Source organism: Apium graveolens, chromosome 8, assembly GCF_009905375.1.
Source record: "Apium graveolens cultivar Ventura chromosome 8, ASM990537v1, whole genome shotgun sequence".
NCBI classification, from domain to species: domain Eukaryota; kingdom Viridiplantae; phylum Streptophyta; class Magnoliopsida; order Apiales; family Apiaceae; genus Apium; species Apium graveolens.
Window position 1 is genome coordinate 48,506,418 of NC_133654.1, and position 24,143 is coordinate 48,530,560.

Here is a 24,143-nt window from a genome sequence, read left to right on the forward strand (position 1 = left end):
ATAGACATTTGTGTGGTGACACTATAGCTAGTATGTAGGTGCTTATTATAGAATAAGTTCATTGAACATGACTCACACAGCTGAACAACTGATGGAGTTCACTCACGTCTCAGCAGTTGTTCACATAGTGATAGTTGTACAAGTATCCTTAGACTTGAGGTCATCATAGTCATCTTGTGTATACTGAACTATGCTTTGGTTTAGTTCTTAGTCTCCAGGGACAATTATAAGGGCTCTATTGGGTATAGAAATTTGTACACGAAGATAGTGTATGATGAATTAGGGATCTACCCCTTCCAGTGAAGGAAGAGAATGTTCAATGTTGATCCACTTATGCTAGTTCAGGAATCTCTGGCCAGAGTGAATGAAATTAGAAAGGAGTTTCTAATTTACATTAAATAGAACTAAGCATAGTGAATGGGAAAGCAAATTATTACATAAGATAGGCTTGACACAAGTTCCATGCCTTGTAGTTAATCATGACATTGCAGGGTAGAAGGAATTGATTGTACGATAACTACTCACTGAATAGGTTCTTGGTATTCTAAGCAGTGAATTCGTATTATCCGGGTAGTTGCGATATGCTGAGAAGTATCCCTCACGATGTAGAATAAATATGATTAATTTATTAATTAATCATATTTAATGAATTAGAGAATTTATATAAATAATGATAAAATAGTTTTATTATTATTTATTTCTACTACCGGCTTAATATTGAACCTACAGGGTCACACCATAAAAGAGAATGATTTAATGGTGGAGGAATTAATTAATAATGGCTGGTAATTATTTATTTGTGAAATAAATAATTAATTAGCAGATTTAATAATTGATTAAATGAGATTTAATTAATTTTTAATATTATTAATTAAGAATTTAATTTTGAAAATTAAATCAAGTGAGAGAATTATTTTTCTAAAGTGTTTAGAAAAGGGATTAATGATTAAAAGGTGTTTTAATTATTAGTTAATTGGTTAATAAGAATAATCAATTAAAGGGTTAATAATAATATTTTATGGAAAAATTTTAGCTGAAAATTTTGCCTATAAATATACTATTATAAACCCTATTTGCCTCAACCCAAATAATTAACCCTAATTCTAAAGTAGAACAAGAGGGAGGCAACTAATTCTCTCAACCTCTTCCTCCCTCCATTATTTTGATCCCTTGGTGGATACCGGTGGAGTGTTTCACACTTGAGGAGCAGCTGCTAGGGATCTCCGCTCATAGTTCTTGGATCGCTATTAAAGACCTCCATCTTTCCATTAACGTAAAGCTTCTTAAGGTAAACATACTGAACTACGAATTAAATATTATTTTTCGCATGGATCCTGCGGAGTGTTTCGGTTTTTTTTAAGATTAAATTTACGTTTCACTGCGTTTATGTGTTAAAAACCCTTCAATGGCATCAGAGCTACTTGCAAAAAGTTTTTAATTCGTTTATATGTTTAACTGTTTTCGATATATGAGCATGTACGTGATTCACCATGATTTGATGTTGATATAATATGCTTATATATGTATGGTTTTGAATATATGATATTCATGTGACTTGTATAATCATAAGATGATTATGTAATCTGTATATATACTGATACATACATGATTTATGTTTGTTCTAATTATGAGAATCATATTAGATACGGATTCTGAATTGGCTGCTGCAGATTTGCTGAAATCTGGGTCTGGTGTCCGATTTACACAAACGAATACCCTATTCCATAGGTAAACGATCGTCTGAACAAAACTGATAGCTAAAGCTATCAACGACTCGTCTGTAAGGCGTTTAACGTCGTTTACTTCCCATAAACAGTGATTCTTGTTTTTCTGATTTTATTCTGATTTTTCTGATTTTTATCATATTTTCTTTTTATGATTAGATCATGGATAATATGATATGTTAAGATCAGATTATGTGTTTTAACATACTTTTATGTGTTGTATGAGCATGGTGGATAGTTATGGCCTTTCGACCTTAGTGTAATGGTATTGGTTTTGGTTTTAAATACGACTTGCATGTCGTCAATCTTTGTAATCATAAATCTCGATTGTAACTCGAGTTATTCTTGTAAGTTCATTAGATTAGTTTTACTTTCAATCATGTAATGTAATTGAAGACTCAAGAAGGCTATCTAATGGAGGTGATACAAAGAAGAAGACGAGGCATACAAGAAGACTTATGTAATAAGTAGTTGTATTTATTTCCATCACCATATTAGATTGACCTTGATCTTTATCATGAGCTTGATAAAGATCACATAGGATGAGGCCATAACCAAAAACATTTACTTTATTGCACTTTACATTTACTTGTTTATTTAATTTTATATATGAGATATATACCTATGTTTACCATGCGATGATAGATTTAGGTGAACTTAAATCAATATAAGGCGTACTCTAGAAAATCTAGAATATGAATCGTTTCTTGCCTTAACAATAATATTATGAATACAATCATGAGATTCTTGTATTTATGAAACACGTAATTAAATATGAATTTTCAATATTGAGAGAAAGGATGATTTTGTCAAAAGCAGATTTTTATCTGCAAGAAAGGGGTATTAAGTGACGCCTCTTGACAATGCTCCCCCCGATCTGGGAATCGTCTGATTATCGATTATTGATTTGAAATATTTAATTTAAAAGGAAGAATCTCTTTATAAAATAATTATGATTGTAACATAATATAATCCCTCTAAAATTAAATAATATCAAGTAGTAATTGGCCAATGACACAACGGGCTTGTGTTGGTCATAGCCTTCCAACATGGTAGAAGGTGGTTCTTATTTTTAAATCATTGTCGTTTCGTGCTACAACCGAGGGCTTTGATTTCGAAATAAGAAATACTTGTCTATTACATAGAGATGTGTACATTGAATTAGAATCTAAAGGTCATTACGTGCTACAGCCATAGGCCGTTGGAGACTGATTCAATTGTATGAAATGTTGGGTTAGACTTGACTTAGAATATTGAGTTTGTCGTGCTACAACCGTGACTCAATTATTCAAGAGGCTAAAGTTTTATTAGAGAATAACATAAGATGTAAATGACAAGAGTTGTCTGCCTATTGAACATCACATGATGTTTCGTGCTACAGCCGAGGTTGTGTGATGGAATGTAGGATCCTTATTCCCACTATCATTATGAATGCTTAATTTTCACTTAAGGGTTGTATAAATTAGATAAACTAGTGGGAGCCACTTATGAATAAAGACCCGATTCATATAGTGTCTTGAAATGAAATTGAATATTTGCTAAGTGTTGTTATGTGTTCATCATTTACAGATTTACTATATTTGTTATGTCTTCTGCACTATCACTCCGGAGTATACTAGATGCTCACAAGTTGACTGGTCCTAATTTTGCTGACTGGCTTCGAAACTTGAGAATTGTTCTCAGGGTTGAGAAGCTGGAATATGTGCTTGACTCACCTAAGCCTACTGAACCTTCTAGCCGTGCACATAATGATGAACATGTTATGTATCGTAAGTGGATAGATGATGCAAATTTTGCTCAATGCATCATGCTAGCTTCCATGAACATTGAGCTACAGAAGCAACATGAGCATATGGATGCTCACACTATCCTTATGCATCTACAAGAGTTGTATGATGTGGCAGGGAGGACAGCTCGATATGAGATATCGAAGGAGCTGTTCGGTTGTAGGATGTCTGAGGGATCATCTGTGAATGACCACGTACTTAAGTTGATCAATTTGATTGAACGTCTTGGACAACTTGGTTTTGCCATGGATGGGGAGCTGAGCCAAGACTTGGTCTTGCAATCACTTTCGAGTTCGTTCTCGCAGTTTGTTGTGAACTTTCACATGTATAAGCTGGATGTCAACCTGCCTGAACTCCACAACATGTTGAAGACTGCGGAATTGAATTTTCCCTCTAAGAAGAGTTCTATTCTTCTAATTGGTGAAGGTTTCAATCCTAAGAAAAGAAAGAAGAACCCTTCCAAGAAGAAGAAAGTAGGTGAGAAAAACCCGGTTCCACCAAAAGCTGAAGACCCCAGGAGCAAAGCTGTTTGCTTTCACTGTAACAAGGTGGGGCACTAGAAGAGGAACTGCAAGGTTTACCTTGCAGAATTGAAGAAGAAGAAGGGTAGTGAGACTACCGCTTCTGATTCAGGTATGTTCATGATCGAAGTTAATATATCACTAAGTCAAATTTCTACTTGGGTATTAGATACCGCCTGTGGTTCTCATATTTGCAATTCGTTGCAGGGACTAAGGAGAAGTAGGACTCTTGAAGAAGAGGAGGTGATTCTACGGATGGGAAATAGAGCAAGAGTTGCTGCTGAAGCTGTAGGATCATTTCATTTACATATGCCTACGGGCAAGACTATTGTTCTAAATAATTATTATTTTGTTCCCTCGATTGTGAGGAATATTATTTCTATTCCATGTTAGACTTGGCTGGATTTTCATTTATTATTCAGAATAATAAATGTTCAATTCTTAGAGATAATGTTCTTTATGGAAGTGGTATTTTAAACAATGGTCTGTATGTATGTGACGTAGAGCATAATTTACTACAAATTGAACATACTAATAAAAGAAAAAGGGATGATGAAAATCTTACTTTCTTGTGGCACTGCGGACTTGGTCATATTAGTGAAAATAGACTGCGAACATTGCATAAGGAAGGGTTACTTGACCCCTTTGATTTTGAATCATATCCTACATGCGAGTCTTGTCTATTGGGTAAAATGACCAAATCTCCATTTAGTGGACATGGAGAGAGGGCTGCAGATTTGCTAGGATTGGTACACACAGATGTATGTGGACCATGTATTTCCCGGCCCTATCTTGGAGCTGCAACATACTTTCAGGGGGCGCTTCGACAAGGACATCTTGAAGAACTCATCCCTAGTTCCTTGTTGCAGTGCTATCATAGCTACCTTGCCATCAAGGTCTTGGACTTTTAAAGCTTCCTTTTTGAAATGATTCAGATAGTCTCTCAAGGATTCCTTTGCTCCCTGCACAATGCTCATGAGAGATGCTGAGTTTTTCTCATGCACTTTCCCGTTGATGAATTGCTTAATAAAAGCCTGACTTAGTTCTTTGAAAGACCCAATAAAATTCGGGGGCAAACGACTATACCATCTTTGAGCCATTCCCGACAGAGTTTGAGGAAAAGCCCGACACTTAATAGCGTTGTTCACGGGCTGCAAGAATAGTGCATTAGAGAATGTCCTGACATGATTAGCGGGATCTCTGGTGCCATCATAAGCTTTGATGGTGGGCATCTTCAACTTCCTTCAGATATGGGTACTCATTATTTCTTCAGTAAATGGTGGAGTAGGATCATCTGGATCTCCAAGTGGAAGAAGATTGCTTGGATCAGCCCTTGGGACAACAGTCCTTCTCTGTAGCGGACCATCCAGGTCTATGATTGGAGGATGATTTCACCCCCTTGGAGGTAGTGGGGGTCTGGGGGTCTGATGCGCCTCCAAGTCGCGCTTCAGCCTTTGAATCTCATCCTCGTGAGCCCTAATTCTCTCCTTCACTTTTTGGGGATTCGTCCATCGGGTGCTCCTAGGACGTTGGTTACCATCAGGCATTGGCTCTTTACCAGCACGCCTCCTTCTTGGGGCCACATCATCATCCGAAGATTCAGAGTCTCTCTCAGTATAAGAACCAGAAAATTCTTGATCCTCAGGAATAGGAGCCAAACCACGTATATATTTGGGAGTCTGCCATTGTGCTTCACTCCTATTAGCATGTCCACTTCCTCCAACCTCGGGGTAAAGGGGCATCACATAAGGGGGTTAGTGGTCATAATAGTTGAATACTCGTACCCAACGGGTCGAGAATTCACAGGTGTATGTAGCTGTTGAAGTTGGGAATCCGTCCCTTGAGGAGCCGGGGGAATCGTCCCTTGAGGCTGAAGGTCAGTTCCCCCTACTTGGGCTCCTCCTTAGTTGGTGGCATAAGTTGAATGCGGAGGTATCTCCACGGTTGACGAAATTGTTTGGGTCGTTCCCGCTGGTGTTCCTTCAGAGGCGCTGTTTCCTCTCCGTGTTCTCGCCATGTCTGTTGTAAGTTTTCCACAGACGGCGCCAAATGTTATGGATAAAAAACTAGGGATTATTAATTGCTGTATTTATTACTAGGGTTCGTGAGTTTCGACACTCGATTTGACTGCTCTTGTGTCTCGTGACTCGATTTGCCTTAACAAGATGCCTACGTACCTTGCTGATTGCCAAAAACGTAGTTCTGATTTGTGGGGTGAGGCCCTTATATAGATGTTAAGAGTCCTTGAGTTGGACTAGGGTTAGGAAACTTAGTGGACAAGTCTCTGAATTAGAATGGACTTTGGAGTCCTAAGAGGTAGGAAACTGATTTATTATCCAGGAGGTTCCTTAGAGGCCAATTTTCAAGGAGTTATATTCCTAACTGGACTTTATTTATCAGCTGATTTATCCCTTATTAATTAATATTCAAGATTTTGGGCCCTTTTTGAATGAGCCTAGCTATCAGCCCAATTCTAATATAATTAATGCGATATTAATTACGCAATCAGGGTTTATTTTATCTCCTATCACTGACACGTATCATTACCTTAGTTAAAAAATAGAAAATTCAAATTATAGGAGGAAAGGTGTGAGGATGAATTTGATTGGTTTATAATTTAAGATTGAGTCCCAATTGTATTTAAATTATTATTATTAATTCGAATGTTAAAAAATGAAAAAATTCGTTACAACGTGATTGATTCTAAAATAACTAATAATTTTGTGATTGGTTAACTGAATACTAAATATAGATAGACCACATATTATAATATTGGGCAGGATTGAAGAAATCAATCTTTTTTAGTAGTAAAATCAAAACATGATCTCTCTCCTTATTACGGATCAAAGAAGAAATCAGTATTTTTTGGTAGTAATCTCATTATTATTTAGGCAGTGGGAAAACGCATAATTCATGAGTTGATAACAACGAACATTAAGCAACAAAACAGGGTATTCTTGGCCATCATCATCTACCCAAATGCAACTTAAAAGTCTCAGAACTGTTGAAGGAAGTCGAATATGTGCTTGTTAATCTCATCAGGTTTTTCTTCATTAATGAAGTGAGCTGCACCTTTCATCACAATAACTTCCTGCAACAATGGCACCAACTTCTGGAACTCTCCATTGTGTATAAATTCCTTGGAGCCCGGCATGTGATAAACTAAGTCAAGATCCCCCATAATAAATTTTGTCGGTACCATTACCTGAGCCCCTGTCCAAGGTGCGGTAAGTTCCCATGTTCTGATGCATCAAACCAATAAATCAATTGACCATGAAAAGAATTCAAGTAGTTAATCATAGAGGCATTTAGTTTCACTTAAATATTTATGGGAAAGATTGAGTTAATTAACTTACAAACCAACAGCTCGATAGTAATTGATGGGACCAGTAAAGCCAGTTTTCTCAAATTTAGTGGCATAGTAGTCGAAATCTTCTTCTGACATCCAACAAGGCAAGGAAGAATCTGTTGAGTCTTCTTTATATTTTGCACCTTTGGGGAAGAAGATCGGACCAGTTTCACGGGACAACAGAAACTTCTTAAGAAATGTTTTAGTGCCAATGTTATTTGCAATTTCGGTTTCCATGTCTCCTGGTTCCTTCAACATCACAGGAAGTGTTAAAGACAATAAATAAATTTGGGAAACAAGCTGATCTCAATTGCAAGTTACAGAAGTGAAAAAACAGAGACTAACCTGAAATCTGACCATGTAATAGTCCTCGCCATAAAACACCTTCATCGAATCAATCATATTAGCTGAAGGATTCCTATTTAAATATTGGCAACTCAAAGAAACAAACGCTTTAACTCTATCAGGCCTGAACAAATTCAGATACCATGCTACATACGCACCCCAACCATGGGCCACTACAAACACCTTCTCACTAGGTGCAATCACATCGAGCAGTGCAACGATATCTCCAACGACGTGGAGGATCGTGAACTTGCTTGGATCATTAAGAGGTGCACCTGTAGTGTCGCCGTAGCCACGAAGATCAGGAGCCACAGCATGGTAGCCCTTAGAAGCCATGAAATGGATTTGATGGCGCCATGAGTACCACAGAGTTAGGAAGCCATGAAGAAAGAGTACTAGTGGCCCTTGGCCTTTCTCAACTATGTGGATGTTCAGGCCATTTGTGCTTATCATCCGGTGCTCAATCCCTTCCATTTTGTTCACCGGTCTTAATAATTTCTGCCTACGCCTTATAAAGAAGGATGGTATGTACTATAAAACCTTTTTTCCAAGCTGGTGTTCCAAACCACGCCTACTTCTTCGAACATTCCCAAACTACACACGTTTTCTATATTATTTGACCGAATTCTAAAAAGGATAAATGATCTGCACTATATTATATTGAATAATACTGTAGTCACAAAAAAAGTTACAAAAAATTGTCATAAAATGACATGTCAGTACGTAATAATTTGATTGGTATTATTAATATAAATGCAGGAGTCCATTTATATTTAGCCAATAAACACCTGATACGTGACATTTGTAATTATTTTGGAACTGATTTAGTACCTGTAACATTTTTCTATTATATTATAGCTAACATTGAAAATTTGGTGGTCAGCAGGTATGTTACCTTAGTTCTATATTTTAATTCAAATTACTCCATATTAAAGTCGATAAAGGATATTCTTAGATATGGAAAAAAATATTGACAAACAAATAAGAAAATAATCCTTGTATCGCACGACTTATAAAATAGTATATGTAATTTTATAAATAATACTACGTTATTTTTTTGTTGTTCAAGTATACAATGAGATTATGGGACAATGTATCCATTTGCGAAATCTTAAAATAAGTAACATATGACTTAAAATTAATAATAAGTGACTTATAAGTGATAAGTACATGAATCCTTATAAGTTATATAAGTGTTTGGATAATTTACTTATAAGCCCGAATTTTTTTACTAAAAAGAAGTAAAATAAATAATTTTTAATTATAATTATCTTAATTCATGAATTTTAGATTAGATTAACATTTAAAAACATATATTTTAGATTTAAAGTTCATAAAAAAATGAAAAATCAAAATAAGTTGAGAAAAAGTACATCACTACTAACATTTAACTTATCATTTAACTTATTAATTTATAAGTTAAAAGTTATAAATTTGACTTATAAGTTGGGTCGACAAACGGGCGTCGATAAGTACTTACGGTTTAAATGTGAATAAGGGCTACACTTTAGAACCCCCTTTTAGCCTACACTTGTTTAAAATTGATGGTTTACCCTAGGAATAGCAAAACTAACCAAAACACAAAGCAAAATTAAAATATAAAAATTTAATGAAACTGTATCGTTAAAAATCGTACAATCAATAACAAAACCAAATAAAAGATGAACTAAAAACATGACAGTTGTTGTGAAATATGTCAGTGTTAAGTGACATTTATATCCACTTAAAACACTTCATAAAGGCTGAATTGGTGTTTTGTACTCAAATTATTTTTATTTTTGATTTATTTTTGTAGTGTTTTGCATTTTAGGGTATATATTCAAAAGAAAGAATAAATATTGCATGATTTATGCTTAGAAAAGTGTTAGTTAGAGCATCGGTCGCAAGCACAAAAGAAACCAGCAGTTGAAGGTAAGAAAAAAAGAAAAAATTAGCTTTTCCAGAAGGTCAGGGTGACCGCGCTGCACTTGGGAGCGGCCGCGCCAGACTCCGAGCGGCCGCGCTGTATCTAGGGGCGGCCGCGCTAGGTCAATTTCTCAGAGTCCTGTTTCTACTTGAATTTTGAGCGTTTGAAGCCCAGATCGATTTTGAAGCCTATATAACTTCTAAATAAGACATTTTTCATAACAGAGAGCAAGGAGAGAGCATCAAGAAGACCTAATAGCACAATTCAACGAAGAAGAAGATCTATTTTATACTTGTAATTTTTTGCTTAAGTTGTAATCTTGGATGCTTGTTTTCTTTGTTGTTTGCACCTTATACTCTTGTTAACGTACTTTGATTTTTTATTCAGTTTATAAAGACTTAGTTTATTATACCATGCGTTCATCGGAACCCACGGTGATGATGAGTTCGGTTATGAACTAATCATTATCGTGAGATTCTAATGTACTTACTTATGGATTTATTTAGTTAATTTGTTTCGATACCTGAGTGTGTGGTGAATGTATGATATCCTAGTATTGGTTGTGCTTATTCGTCTTATATGTGTCGTGAACATATAAGATAGTTTGTTAATCTCTATTGAAGCGACAATAAATATAGAGATTTAGAACTTGCCATGCTAGCATAGGTTCATGTATTTGTTATGCATGATTCGTAAGTAATTTTAACCATCTTACTTGACCTATGTAGTCACGATAGATAACTTGTGCGTTAAACCTTTATGTTGTCAAATTCTATAGACATATATGGTCTCAGCATAATTGGTGTCTATTCAGCTTCTATCTCTTTTGTGGATGTCTGGTAGTAGGGTATTTGTATAACGAAAGTTGGCGTTTACTAGTTTCGTGTTATCTGATTAGTTGTCATCACCATTGCATGCTAAGATTAAAAACAATGACTTTGAATAAAGTATTTAATGAAGTTAGAATCCCATATTTTTCTCATATAGTTAAATCAGCCCTTTTAATCTCTTAGTTAATTACATGTTAGTTTAATCTTAATTATAAAAAACTCAACTTGTTACTGTCTTAGCATTGAACGATAGCCATACCATTGTTGCAAAAGTGCATAAATTGAAGTTAACCTAAACCAGTCCCTCTGGGAACGAACTAGAAAGTATTTTATATTACTTGCGAACGCGTATACTTGCGTGTAATTTTAGCACATGTTTTCGCCCTAACAAGTTTTTGGCGCCGCTACTTGGGACTCGGTGTTAATTTTTAGTTTATCTGCTTGACATCAGTGGTCCTTAAAGTTCACTGACTCAAATATTTTAATTACTTGTTTGCTTGTATGTGTTTCTGGTACTCTAGAGAGCGTTTATGGTAACGCGTTCTCGATCTTGCAAGAGAACACTGGATAAAGAGGAGGAAGAAGTCGAAGTAGTTAAAGAGGTTTTTGAAGAATTTGAGAAAATGGAAGAAGAAGCTATTATTGCAATGGGAGAACCAGTAGCAAATCCGAAAGCTTTGATGGATTATTCTCAGCCAAAGATCAATGATATTCAGTATATCATTACCAGACCAGCCATCGCGGCTAATACTTTTGAAATCAAATATAGCACTATTCAGATGGTGCGGAACTCAGTTTAGTTTGAGGGTTCTCCGACGGAAGATCCCAACATTCACATTAGAGATTTCATCGAGATTTACGACACTTTCAAATTCAACAATGTCTCTGAAGATACTATAAAGCTGAGGCTTTTCCCATTCTCTCTGAAGGATAAAGGTAAGTGTTGGTTGCATTCTCTACCACCAGGCTCTATTACTACTTGGAAAGATCTTGCTCAGAAGTTTCTTACTAAATTCTTCCCTATGGCAAACACAGCTGCAATCAGAAACGCTCTTACTCAATTTGCGTAAAAATCGGGAGAATCTTTGTGTGAAACTTGGGAGTGCTACAAGGAGATGTTTAGGAAGTGTCCTCGGCATGGGATGCCTGACTGGATGACTATTAACTACTTTTGTAATAGTTTGGGAGCACAGTCTAGACCCATGCTTGATGCAGCATCAGGTGGAGCCTTATGGGCTAAAAGTTATGATGAAGCTTATGAGTTGATTGAATTGATGGATGCTAATGAATACCAGAACCCAACTTAGAGACTACATTAAGGCAAGGTAGCAGGAATTCTGGAGGTGGATACAGCTACTGCTATAGCTGCTCAGCTTAAGGCTGTAACGTCCGAGAAATATTATGTAATTATTTTTTTAAATAAATAATTATTATGTGATTATTATGTGAATTTTGGTGAATTATTTGATGATTGATATAAATATTTGGGTATTGAAATCTGATAAAATTAGGATGTTTTAATTTCAAATTATCCAGAATTAAATGTAGATAATTTTGATATTTTTCTGGTAATTTTTGGATTATTATATGATTTCATAAGAATTTATAGAATTAAGAATGATCATTTTTTACATAATTATAAAATTACTTTTTAGAATTATAAATCGTTCCACTTAAACCGTTTTTGCGTTTTTACAACACGAAACTGTTCTGAAATTTCCTTCCTAACCTAATTTGATAATTATGAACACTTTTCATATTTTGACTTTTTCGATCCGTGATACGGTTTGATTTGTACAGGTCCCGGCGTGAAATTTTCGATACGCTAATCATTTTATAGATCAGTAAAATCCGTATTCTCAAAAGGCGAGATATTATTATCTTATTTTTGTATAAAATGTTTTATAGGAAGCTCTATTTTGATAATTATCCAAATTTGGTATTAAAATCGTATCGTCTTTTTAGTTACTTAGCGGCTAAATAACCTATTTTTTGATCCGATATGTAAATATAATTATCGAATTATTAAATAAATAAATTAGGTGATAGGTCTGTCAGCGATGTGTTGCTATATTATTATTATTAATATTTGATTGGTTTGGTGCGAAGATTAATGGTATAATTAATTGTCGAGCTGTATGAATTTAATTTGTTTTTAAAGTGATTTTTATTGAATATTTATTCTTATAAATGCTGAAATTTTTTCTAAATTTTTTATTTTATTTTATAATTTTATTTATTATTTTTAGGAGTTTATAAAATTTAGAAATCAATATTTTATTGATTATTTAATTTTAAATAATTTTCTGATTTCATTTAATTATAAAATCAGTGTTTAATTCCATCCACCCCCCTTTTTTCCCCTCGACCTCGCCGCCTCCCCCTCTCTCGGAGTATCTCTCTCCCATGTCAATCTCTCTCTATCTCCATCTCTCTGATTCTCTCTCAAACTCCCTTCTCTCTCTCTTTAATCTCTAATCTCTCTCTCTCTCTCTCCCCCTGTGGTCTCTCTTTCTCTTCCCATCTCCTCTGTGCTTTCCGGGTTCTTCCTGTCGCCGCCCTCTCTGCTCCGGCGAGGGAGTGGTGGCGCGTGGGAAGGGCAGGAGATATGTGTGTGTGCGTGCGTGTGTGCCTTTGGGCATGTGTGTTGCGTAGCTGCGTGGCTGCGTGGCTGTGGCTCGGTTGGTGGTTTGCCGCCTCTGTTTTTCGGTTGTACTTTCCGGTTATTCCTTTTCCGATTACGGCTGCTTGTGCTTCGGTTAACTGTGTTGCTTTGTTGTTGCTCTGTTTGGTTGTTTTGATTGATTAAGTTTTATTATTTTATTTCTGCAGGAATTATTGAAAGAAAATAATAATATATATATTCGTAATATAAACATTTATTTGTGCGGAAATAAATAGTATTAATCGATATAATTCGTGTAGGACGTCCGATAAACAGAAACCCGCGAATTGTACTGTCGTCAACGATGAGCCTCAGCGAGTCGACCATGGACAATGATGATTAATTCTGAGTCCTAAATTATAAATAAATAAAATTAGTTTATGAAATTAATTTCGAAATGAAAAGAAAAATAAAATACGAATAACAATAATTAATAAGTAAATTCGTATCGGTGGATGGGATTGATGAATTGATTTGTGAATTGCTTGGTGTTGCCGTTGTTGTTGTGATTGACGTCGATTTGATTTCGACAGGTAGGCCGATAAACAAAGGAGACGCTACCCGATTTTCAGGAAATTAATTCCGAAAATACAGAAACGTAACCCGCAATTAGCGGAGACGTCGAACGAAAGTATATAATTATATTATACGAATCTAGTTATGTGTTAAGATAAAATATTTTATAATCACCCTACTATTTTCAAAACAACGAGTATACGTACTTTCCGAAAACAAATACCGAACCGAGTTTCGAAGATGTGAACCATAATTGTATGTGTATTAGAATAATACCTATAAATATGAGACGGGATATGAAACCGTATGGGTAGAAGTGATAGTGTATTATGTTAAGCGAGACGATTATCTGAATTAGGGTATTTCAACCCTGTAGGTCCTAATCGGAAGACCGAGAAGTGACGTTGAACTAAGACTAGCCTAGTGGTCAATCGTCAGACTCGATGAGATTCTAATCAAAGGATATAAGGGATAGAATCGTATCCCGAATAAACTAGTGATTTGACGATAAAGCCGAACCTCCAAGTCGGTCCGAAGTCAACCAATAATAGTGATTAAAACTTATTAAGGCAAGTATTCCATACTTTTCTCATAAAATACTGGAAATATCTCTTCATTCCTATTCTAATTTCAGAATATTTAACTGTTTTATATTTTCCTGCAATTACTCTTATTATGCCAGTTTGTAAGTCATATGTCATAGCCTATTTGTATATTCGAGGATTCAACTCAACTCAAATAAGAATGTAATAAGTAAATAGTGGATCGACCGTTAGAGAGATCTCGCAAAGTAATATCTGTCAAAGGATTCAGAACAAGGTTCATCTACAGACTTGAGGAGTTAATTCACTGGAAGAAGTTCAAGAAGTTGATCATGCCTCAGTGATATAAATCAAGATCGTGGATTTAATCAAGTGACAGAGATCTCGTCAGAGTATCAATTAATTACAAGGATTTAATCTGAAGAAAATCAAAGTGTCAAAGTCAAGACATGAAGAAACGTCACGGAAGTTAGTCACTCATGAACCAGACAGTACATCGAGTGTCAACATTGAAGTGGTGGAATTGATTCATAATTTTCAGTGATTTTCAGAAGATCTGCAGAAGGATGGGTGCTGTTGAAGACTAGAATTAATTCTCTATTAATTAATTAAGTCATCTAATTTAATTAAGAAAATAAATTATATCTACGAAGAATAATTTATTTATTAATTGAATTAATTGATTAATTAATTCTGAATTAATTTTAGGAATTTTCAGGATTTTAATTGGATTAAAAATCTGCATTAAATCAGCAAGACAATTGAAAATGAACTAGCATGACAATCAGGATTGTCATACCGATTGTCATGCTAGGCCATTTTCAATAGTCTCACCGAAAGTTACACTAGGAGGATGATTGTCTTGCTAGTTCATTCTGATTGTCATGCTAGTTCATTCAGATTGTCTTGCTAGTTCAATCCATTGTCCTACCGAAAGTCTTGCCAGCTATAGGATTGTCATGCCAATTCAATTCCATTCGGTTGTTGATTAAAAAGAAGCAGAGAGTCATTCAACTCAATTATCCATCCAACAGACTGAAAAAATTCAAGAACAAAGAAAAGAAAGCAGCCGCCTTGAAACATTTTATTTTCTTCTCTGCTTACATCAAGATCAAAATTCTAGTTTGTTAATGTTAAATCCAAACCACTAGAATTATTTATCTTGTTCTTGTGTAACAATCTAGCGGATCAAAATCCCTAGAACTTAATCTCAAATCGCGTTTAGCATTTGATTCTAATTATTGCAAAAATAGAAAAAGTTCATGTCGAATTTATTCTAGATTTGTGATAATTGATTTGAGATTAATACCTTGTAATCGATACAGTTGTTGTAACACCTTTCAAGTTTAATAATATTTTTATTTAACTTGAATTTTGTTTCACATTTTTTATTCCGCATTTAATTCGATTATTCGGTGCTGTTTGTATTCAACCCCCCTTCTACAAACACATTGGGACCCAACAATTGGTATCAGAGCCTTCTGATTAACGAACAAATCAAGATCCTAGACTTTTGTGATTTTTCAACTCCTTGAATTTTTATTTATTCAAAAATTCATAATGACTTCACATAAAGTTGGAACCGTTAAAATTCCACAATTTGATAAAGAGAATTATATCATATGGAAGAAGAAGATGCTATTATTCTTACAAGTTGCAAATCCCAAATATTCAAACTTGTTAAAGAAGGGTATAAAAACTCCGATGGTTATTGAACCGGAGGTAATAATAGATGGTGTGGTGACTACTGAAGCTAGAACCTATCCAAAAGAGCCTGAAGATTTTACTCCTGCTGAGAAGGAAGAAGCCTCCTTGGATGCCAGCCTTCAATTAATATTAATTGATTCCCTTGATCCCTTGATGAACAGACATGTGATGAACTGTAAAAATTCCAAACACATGTGGGAAACTATTGAGGTGATTAATGAAGGCACAGAGGAAGTTAGGGAGAACAAGTTGGAAATCCTAACCTCTGAATATGAACATTTCAAATCAAATCCAGGAGAAGGAATTACTGAAGTGTTTGAGAGGTACAATGCGTTGATCAACAACCTGAACATCAATGGAAAGTATTATTCAATCAGGGAGGTCAACAAAAAGTTCCTTTTAACACTGCCAGCTCATCTTGAACATAGAATCACTGCCATTAGAGAAGCTAGAGATCTGAGTGAGATTTCTTTGGACAGGCTCTATGGAGTGTTAAAAACCTATGAGTTGGAGCAGATTCAACAGAAGGAAGTCTACGAGAAGGATAGAATGGTCAGCACATCTACTGCACTTGTAGCTGAAGGTCAACAACAACAACAATCTCAACAGTTAGAAAGAATGGTACAGTTTTCCAAGGGTGAGGAAAATGAGTTAGTAGCAGAATATGATCCTCCTACTACAAATCAATCAAGTGATGATTTTTATTCCTTGGAAGAGCTGGAGCAATTGGAAGACGAGTCAATGGCCCAAATTGTCAAGAGATTCTCCCATGTCAGATTCAAGAGGAATCCCAAGCTTAAGTACAAGTCCAACTACAACAAATTCCAGAAAGGTGGATCTTCATCCTCTAACACCAGCAGTGGTGGATACAAAACAGGGATGGTTGATCGGAGCACCATTAGATGCTATAACTGCAATGAGTTGGGACACTTTGCCACAGAATGTAGGAAGCCAAAGCAAGTAAGAAAGAACTCTGAAAGGGCTTATCTGGCAAAGGGAAGAAGCTGGGATGATACTGACAGTGAAGATGAAGATGAAGGAAATCTTGCTCTTATGGCTATTGATGGAAAAGCTTCATCGTCAAGAATAGAGGGCAGTATACAGGTGTAACCGGTAGTGTGGATTCTTGACAAATGGATCATCAAGACTTATGACCGGAGATAGAGCCCTGCTATCAAATGTGGATTGAGAAAGCTGGCCCCCTGATTACCTTTGGAGATAACAGCAAAGGTTTATTTGAGGGATATGGCTGTTTGCAAGCTGGGAATGTTATCATTGAAAATTTTGTATAGTGTGCTAGGTTATTATCAGGAAGCATCATCTAACATATAGCACCAGTGACGAGACTTGAGAATATTACGATATATCAGGCACCTGCTGCACATTACACTTGGAATTGGACTCTAGTAAGATGTGTACAAGTGTACTCCTAGTTGGTGAGTCAAAAGAGGAAGTCAATGCACCACAGTTCATGGACTTTGCAGCTGCAGATCTATTGGACTACGCAATCTCTTCTTCATAATCTCACTTCAGGTTGGTATGAACTAGTATACTGCTCAAGCAATCGTCAAGGACATGGTATGGCACTCTAACTGCAGTTACAATTTTATATGAATAAGTAGAGTCGTCATATTTATAACTATCTTATCACTAAGCACAATCATATTGTTTTATATGTGCAGTGGTATATTGTTAATGCAACATAACAATTAGTATCTAAAGTACTTGACAAGTATCGGTCAATGATATGTTGTTAACATTATGTTGCAGATATTTGTAAGCTTTTGACATGAATGAGAATTACTTAGACTTTACCCTAAGTGATCAATGTTTTATCAAAAACTCATTCATATTGAAAAACAAAATCAAACTTCTTTCTACATTAGTGATTTCTTATTTCATGTAAAATCTTTTGAAATCACTATTGTAAATCATTTTCTCTCTATTACCATATGTTCTGTGTTACAGGTTCAGTCTCCAATGACTTTCTTTAATTGACAGTCATGAGGTTGAAAACCCACAACGTCTATCCCAGACTGTAAAGACAAACACAAAAACAGAACCAACCAACACTCTCTTACCACTAAATGTAGTATGAATGAGCGTGAGGGAGATAGTGCCTTAGTGCACCACATAAGGAAGGTTCTGTAATCAACCCAGTAGCTCTGTCTCCTACATAGATGAGTAGTATTTAAACCGAGACAACTGCTAGCCCCCATACATCTTCTCAAAAAGATGTAATGGCTGAAAAGGCACTAAAACAGTTACTAGATTCATTCTCTCAACAGGGTGCGTCTATTGAATTTTTCCTGTCGGCCAAGGTATCCGATGTAGTGTCACCACTTCAAACATAATCAATTCTTGATGCACAAGGAGAGGTTACACACACAAAGGATGAGTTGACGGAAACAAGAGTTTCGACCATTTTAAGGTTAGATTCGATTGTTCAAGGTTCGTTAGTGGACCAATTGCCTTTACAGGTGTTAGGAGAGGATACTGATCCAAAAGCCATATGTCAGTGGTTAGTGTCTACCTCCCCAGGCTTAAATCCCCTGGATGCATCTGCGGATAGTGGATCTGACATAGGTACAGATCGGCAACTTGTTGACAATGATTCAGATATTACCTGATGAGTCACAAGGAAATGTCTTCACAGACATTAGAAGGGAACTTTGATCTTTATGCTAAATTCGTTGGATCATTGTTTACCTTCCCAGAATTCAAATCTGGAACCCTAAAAGGGAAACTAGCAACTTGTAAATTATGACTCAGATTCATCTGACGAGTTTAACAAGGATGGGGATTTGTGAACTCCCATTGCACCACCTGTGACCTCCTTAAGGATGGCTAAGGTGATTTTCCTTGCAGGTATAGCTGGATTATGGAGCTATGAGAGAGAGTGATACACTTGTGAGAATGAGTGTAAACACGAGTGGAGAGAAGAGTGAAACACATGTGAGGTACACTAAAACACAATCACACACTCACAGTGAGGAAGAAAGAGAAACTACTTGTTATTTCTTTTCCAACCAAGTGAAATATGAGAACTCCTTCAGACGACGGCATACATTCCTTCTTTAAGGGGGAGATAAAAGCTTAAGTAATAGTTTGGAGGATTCCTCAACTAAGGGGGAGAAATAGCAGGGAGGAAGAAAAAGATCCTAAAAATGTACACTACACCACAGCATTGTTGTTTCTAACTACGGATCCTATTGTACGGGAGAGGTGGTAAACACAAGGTGATTTCCTAGTAAGGGAAGAAGCTGTTAGGGGAGTACCATTGGTTTTTATCTGCGGATCCTATTGTACGGGAGAGGTGGTAAAACGAAGGTGATCTTCTTTAATCAGTTGATTCTCATAGGGGGAGAAGCAAGAGATATGGGCTTCTTAACAGGAAATGTGGTTGTACAAATGAAGATGGAACTACTTGAAGATATGTTCAGTCTAGAGGAACATCTACTTGGAATCTGGAAAATGTTAAATCTAGTCCAGAACTTTTCTACTATTTACTTTGCATGTATGTTTATATCTTTTTCTTATTTGTTAGTTGAGTTATCCTCTAGTTATTTGTGTGTTATTGTCTAACAAACAAATAGGGGGAGATTGTAAGTCATATGTCATAGCCTATTTGTATATTCGAGGATTCAACTCAACTCAAATAAGAATGTAATAAGTAAATAGTGGATCGACCGTCAGAGAGATCTCGCAAAGTAATATCTGTCAAAGGATTCAGAACAAGGTTCATCTACAGACTTGAGGAGTTAATTCAGTGGAAGAAGTTCAAGAAGTTGATCATGCCTCAGTGATATAAATCAAGATCGTGGATTTAATCAAGTGACAGAGATCTCGTCAGAGTATCAATTAATTACAAGGATTTAATCTGAAGAAAATCAAAGTGTCAAAGTCAAGACATGAAGAAACGTCATGGAAGTTAGTCACTCATGAACCAGACAGTACATCGAGTGTCAACATTGAAGTGGTGGAATTGATTCATAATTTTCAGTGATTTTCAGAAGATCTGCAGAAGGATGGGTGCTGTTGAAGACTAGAATTAATTCTCTATTAATTAATTAAGTCATCTAATTTAATTAAGAAAATAAATTATATCTGCGAAGAATAATTTATTTATTAATTGAATTAATTGATTAATTAATTCTGAATTAATTTTAGGAATTTTTAGGATTTTAATTGGATTAAAAATCTGCATTAAATCAGCAAGACAATTGAAAATGAACTAGCATGACAATCAGGATTGTCATACCGATTGTCATGCTAGGCCATTTTCAATAGTCTCACCGAAAGTTACACTAGGAGGATGATTGTCTTGCTAGTTCATTCTGATTGTCATGCTAGTTCATTCAGATTGTCTTGCTAGTTCAATCCATTGTCCTACCGAAAGTCTTGCCAGCTATAGGATTGTCATGCCAATTCAATTCCATTCGGTTGTTGATTAAAAAGAAGCAGAGAGTCATTCAACTCAATTATCCATCCAACAGACTGAAAAAATTCAAGAACAAAGAAAAGAAAGCAGCCGCCTTGAAACATTTTATTTTCTTATCTGCTTACATCAAGACCAAAATTCTAGTTTGTTAATGTTAAATCCAAACCACTAGAATTATTTATCTTGTTCTTGTGTAACAATCTAGCGGATCAAAATCCCTAGAACTTAATCTCAAATCGCGTTTAGCATTTGATTCTAATTATTGCAAAAATAGAAAAAGTTCATGTCGAATTTATTCTAGATTTGTGATAATTGATTTGAGATTAATACCTTGTAATCGATACAGTTGTTGTAACACCTTTCAAGTTTAATAATATTTTTATTTAACTTGAATTTTGTTTCACATTTTTTATTCCGCATTTAATTCGATTATTCGGTGCTGTTTGTATTCAACCCCCCCTTCTACAAACACATTGGGACCCAACACAGTTCCTTTAATTATTGTTCCTATATTATCGATTCCTCTCTTGAGCAAATACCCATTCTTTCGGGTTATTTGCGAACCCTGAGTTGGGATGTTTTGAATTCAAAATGATTTGACATCAAAATACTCTACGGGCTGGATGGTTATTGTGAGGACCAATGATGAGCTGGATCCTATGGGTCGGGGATGGACCGGACCCTTGGGTGTAGTGCCTGGGTACCTGAATGGATCTATACGGTTGGGTATAGATCTACACTATATCCTGACTGATCAGCAGGGTATAAGTGTGAACTAGTGTCCGGTCTAAATTATTGTTGATCGCCATTAACGAAATTTTTTCATGAAAAGTTTTATGATTCCAAAACCGGACAAAACCCTGATTCAGGAGATGAATCTGGGAATCGCTTGTCACTTTTGGATTTATAATTAAAGGCTGGAAACAACCATTGTTTATTCGCTCAACTCCTTCAAAAAAATAGAATCGTTTAAAATTGTGTTAAGCATTTGTCCATAAATTTCCTTTGATATTAATGCTTGAAACTCAAATTATATACTTGCTGGGCATTTTTGGCTCACCCTTGCTTTGTAAACTCTTATTTCTTTCAGAAGCAAATAAGGATAAAAATGAATAGCTTTCGTTAGACATCAGAAGTTAGAGAGATCTCCGCTACGAGAGGATGAAGATGTTAGAAAAATAAGACAATGGCATTAGCATAAAGGTATTTACACTCGTATTGTAGTTGTTGTGAATTGTAGAAGGTTAGATTCTTGTTTTATACCATAACCTGTAAACGATCCGGATTTTAAGGGGTTATTTATATATCATTTCAAATTATGTAAAGATTGTTTGGTGACACCAAATCTCGACCCCGGATTTGGGTTGTTATAGGTTGGCATCAGAGCCACATGTTATTGGTCACTGAAATAAGAATAGGTGTTGGTAAGATAGGAGTGATTGGATATATAAGATATGAAAGAGCTAGGCATGCTCATGTTAAGTTGAATTGAGTGTGAATTAGGATTAGCAGATCCGATAGGGAATTGGTAAGATAGGATGTTGTCGAGAAAAGTGTAAGGCAAATATAGCAACATTATAGATATATTAAGTTCCTAGATCTTTTAATTGCGAAGGATTGGTAGCTCGACGGAGACTGGGTATGTTACCCTACTTTTCATGTAGTTTTAAAGAAAAATGTAATTGAGTGTTGTGAGAACTTCGTGTAAGAGAAGCTAAATGAGCTTTGGTACGATTTAACATAGAATTAGGTAGTAGGTCGAGCTCCACGCCGGAGGCAACGAGTTGATGAAAGCCGATGAAGAGCCAAAGTGGCAAGCTGCAAAGGCACCACCGTTGCGAGACATATTTTTATCACTTATCGGGAGTTACGCAAGAAATGATATTTACATGGTTAGATACAGGTAAGATTGGCAAGAAGGTGCGATCTTATCTACAGACGGAACGTGGAATTGCATTAGTTGGTTGTAGTAAAACGTCAAGGACGATATCGAGAATATCAAAGACGGTGGCATGTTAGGTCACACTATACTATAGGAAGGGATTGAATTCAGTGTAGAATACAATCAAATCAATTTAAAGCACAACTAAAAGAAAACAGATGTATTCGATATAATAAACTCTGTTACAATGGAACTGTTCTCTCTCAGTGATGAACAAATATCATGGGAGCTGGTAGGTTACAATGTATGATCTTCTCGATGATCGTAACTCTTATAGAGTAAACCTATGTCTATGTTTATATAGACACACAGTTACAAGATAACTTCTAATTGATATGGAATATAATTCTATCTCCTAAAATATATCAATCAGATATCTTATATAATTCTTCTAGTCCTCTAACTCTTTCCATGCATATCTTCTTTTTGTATTAGTCTCGATCTTCTTTCCTGTAAATCAGCTTCCTTCCTTAACTGTTAGTCCTCTAGTACTTAAGTTCTGATATCCATCTTCTGATATTATCTTCTAATATTCTAAGTCCTGATATCCTTAAGTCATGACTTCCAGTAAGTCCTGATTCCATTAAGAACTGATATTTCCTGTTAGTTAAGATCTGAAAACTAAACATAAAATATATTATACATGACATCTCAAATATATCCAACATTGGAGACGTCAACATTGAGTTAGAGTTATGAATAAAATGGTACACAACGGTAAATGAAGTTTCATCGACTAATAAATGCGAACGAAATCCAAGGAAAAATAAAAGATGTACCAAAGTGGAGAGACCCTTATATGGGCATTCTTTTCATTAGATATTTCATTAGCAGGTCATGGGAATGGCAAGTAACTTATATAGTAATGACGACCATATATTTGTTTTGCAAAATTTTAAAATGAGATTTCGAAAAAGATTTTCTTAATCAACTTTTAGAAGATTTTTGCATAAAATGAGTTTCATAATTTGGTTGTCGAATTACTACTTAAGTTCTTGTTATTACAAACAAGAAATGACCTAAAAGGATAATTGATTTAGACTTAGTATTGTTAGTTAGGAGAACCAAGTAGACCTATTAGCAGGAAGAAAGTTTAAAGTTTTTCTGTGAAAGACGAACGTAAACTTTGTTTAATAATATCAATAATTGAATCAACATGTTAAAATATTATTTACCCAATTTATGAAATTATTAAAATCTAACAAGATTCGTGATTCGAGCGGACAGTGGATAATTGAAGGAAATAGAAGACTTTTCTAGATGATTGGCAAAGAATAATATTCCTATCGATAAAGTTGAAGCGTTACGTGATCGATGATTTTTCTACGCGGCATAGATGAAATCGGAGGCAGTGATTATAAATTTCGTAAGGACGCGATTATGATCAAATCATGAAAGCATTTAATGTGGAGGCATTTCCAGATGACATTTCGAAGTAATAATGTGATTTAAACTGTGTGACTCTCATTCGAATGATTCTTGAAGACATACGTAAGTGAAGCGTGGACGGTGACCAACGATGCTATTCTTTTTCAGATACGATAGCATATCTTCTTATTGATTCTTGAATATGTATGAGCTTATTTTAACGATAAATCATATGAGGCAAAAATGAAAGAAAATTTATTGTATTCTTTCTGAATTATTTCTCTTCTCAAATCATTGAATCCTGATTGAGACAAACAGTGTTGTGATATGATGCTTTGTCAAAATGACTAAGAGTCTGGTGGGACTCCACCTAATCATGTGTTGTATGCCATATAGTATGAAAGACTGGCCATCTTGAGTACGAATATGGTTGTCTCATTCTTCACACATTCTTCTTCCTTCAATTTATTGACTTACAGATTCTCCCAATTGATTTGTCC

General features: G+C 35.4%; 1 protein-coding gene across 1 annotated transcript; it reads right to left on the reverse strand.

Annotated features, from left to right (window-relative positions):
* Window positions 1-6,814: 6,814 nt before the first annotated feature.
* LOC141677934 (epoxide hydrolase 1-like) lies at window positions 6,815-8,224 on the reverse strand. Its single transcript, XM_074484065.1, has 3 exons — window positions 7,727-8,224; window positions 7,389-7,630; window positions 6,815-7,274 (listed from the first exon to the last, which is right to left on the reverse strand). The coding sequence occupies exons 1-3, from the start codon at window positions 8,198-8,200 to the stop codon at window positions 7,028-7,030; spliced, it is 963 nt and encodes a 320-aa protein (XP_074340166.1). The 5' UTR covers window positions 8,201-8,224; the 3' UTR covers window positions 6,815-7,027.
* Window positions 8,225-24,143: the final 15,919 nt, after the last annotated feature.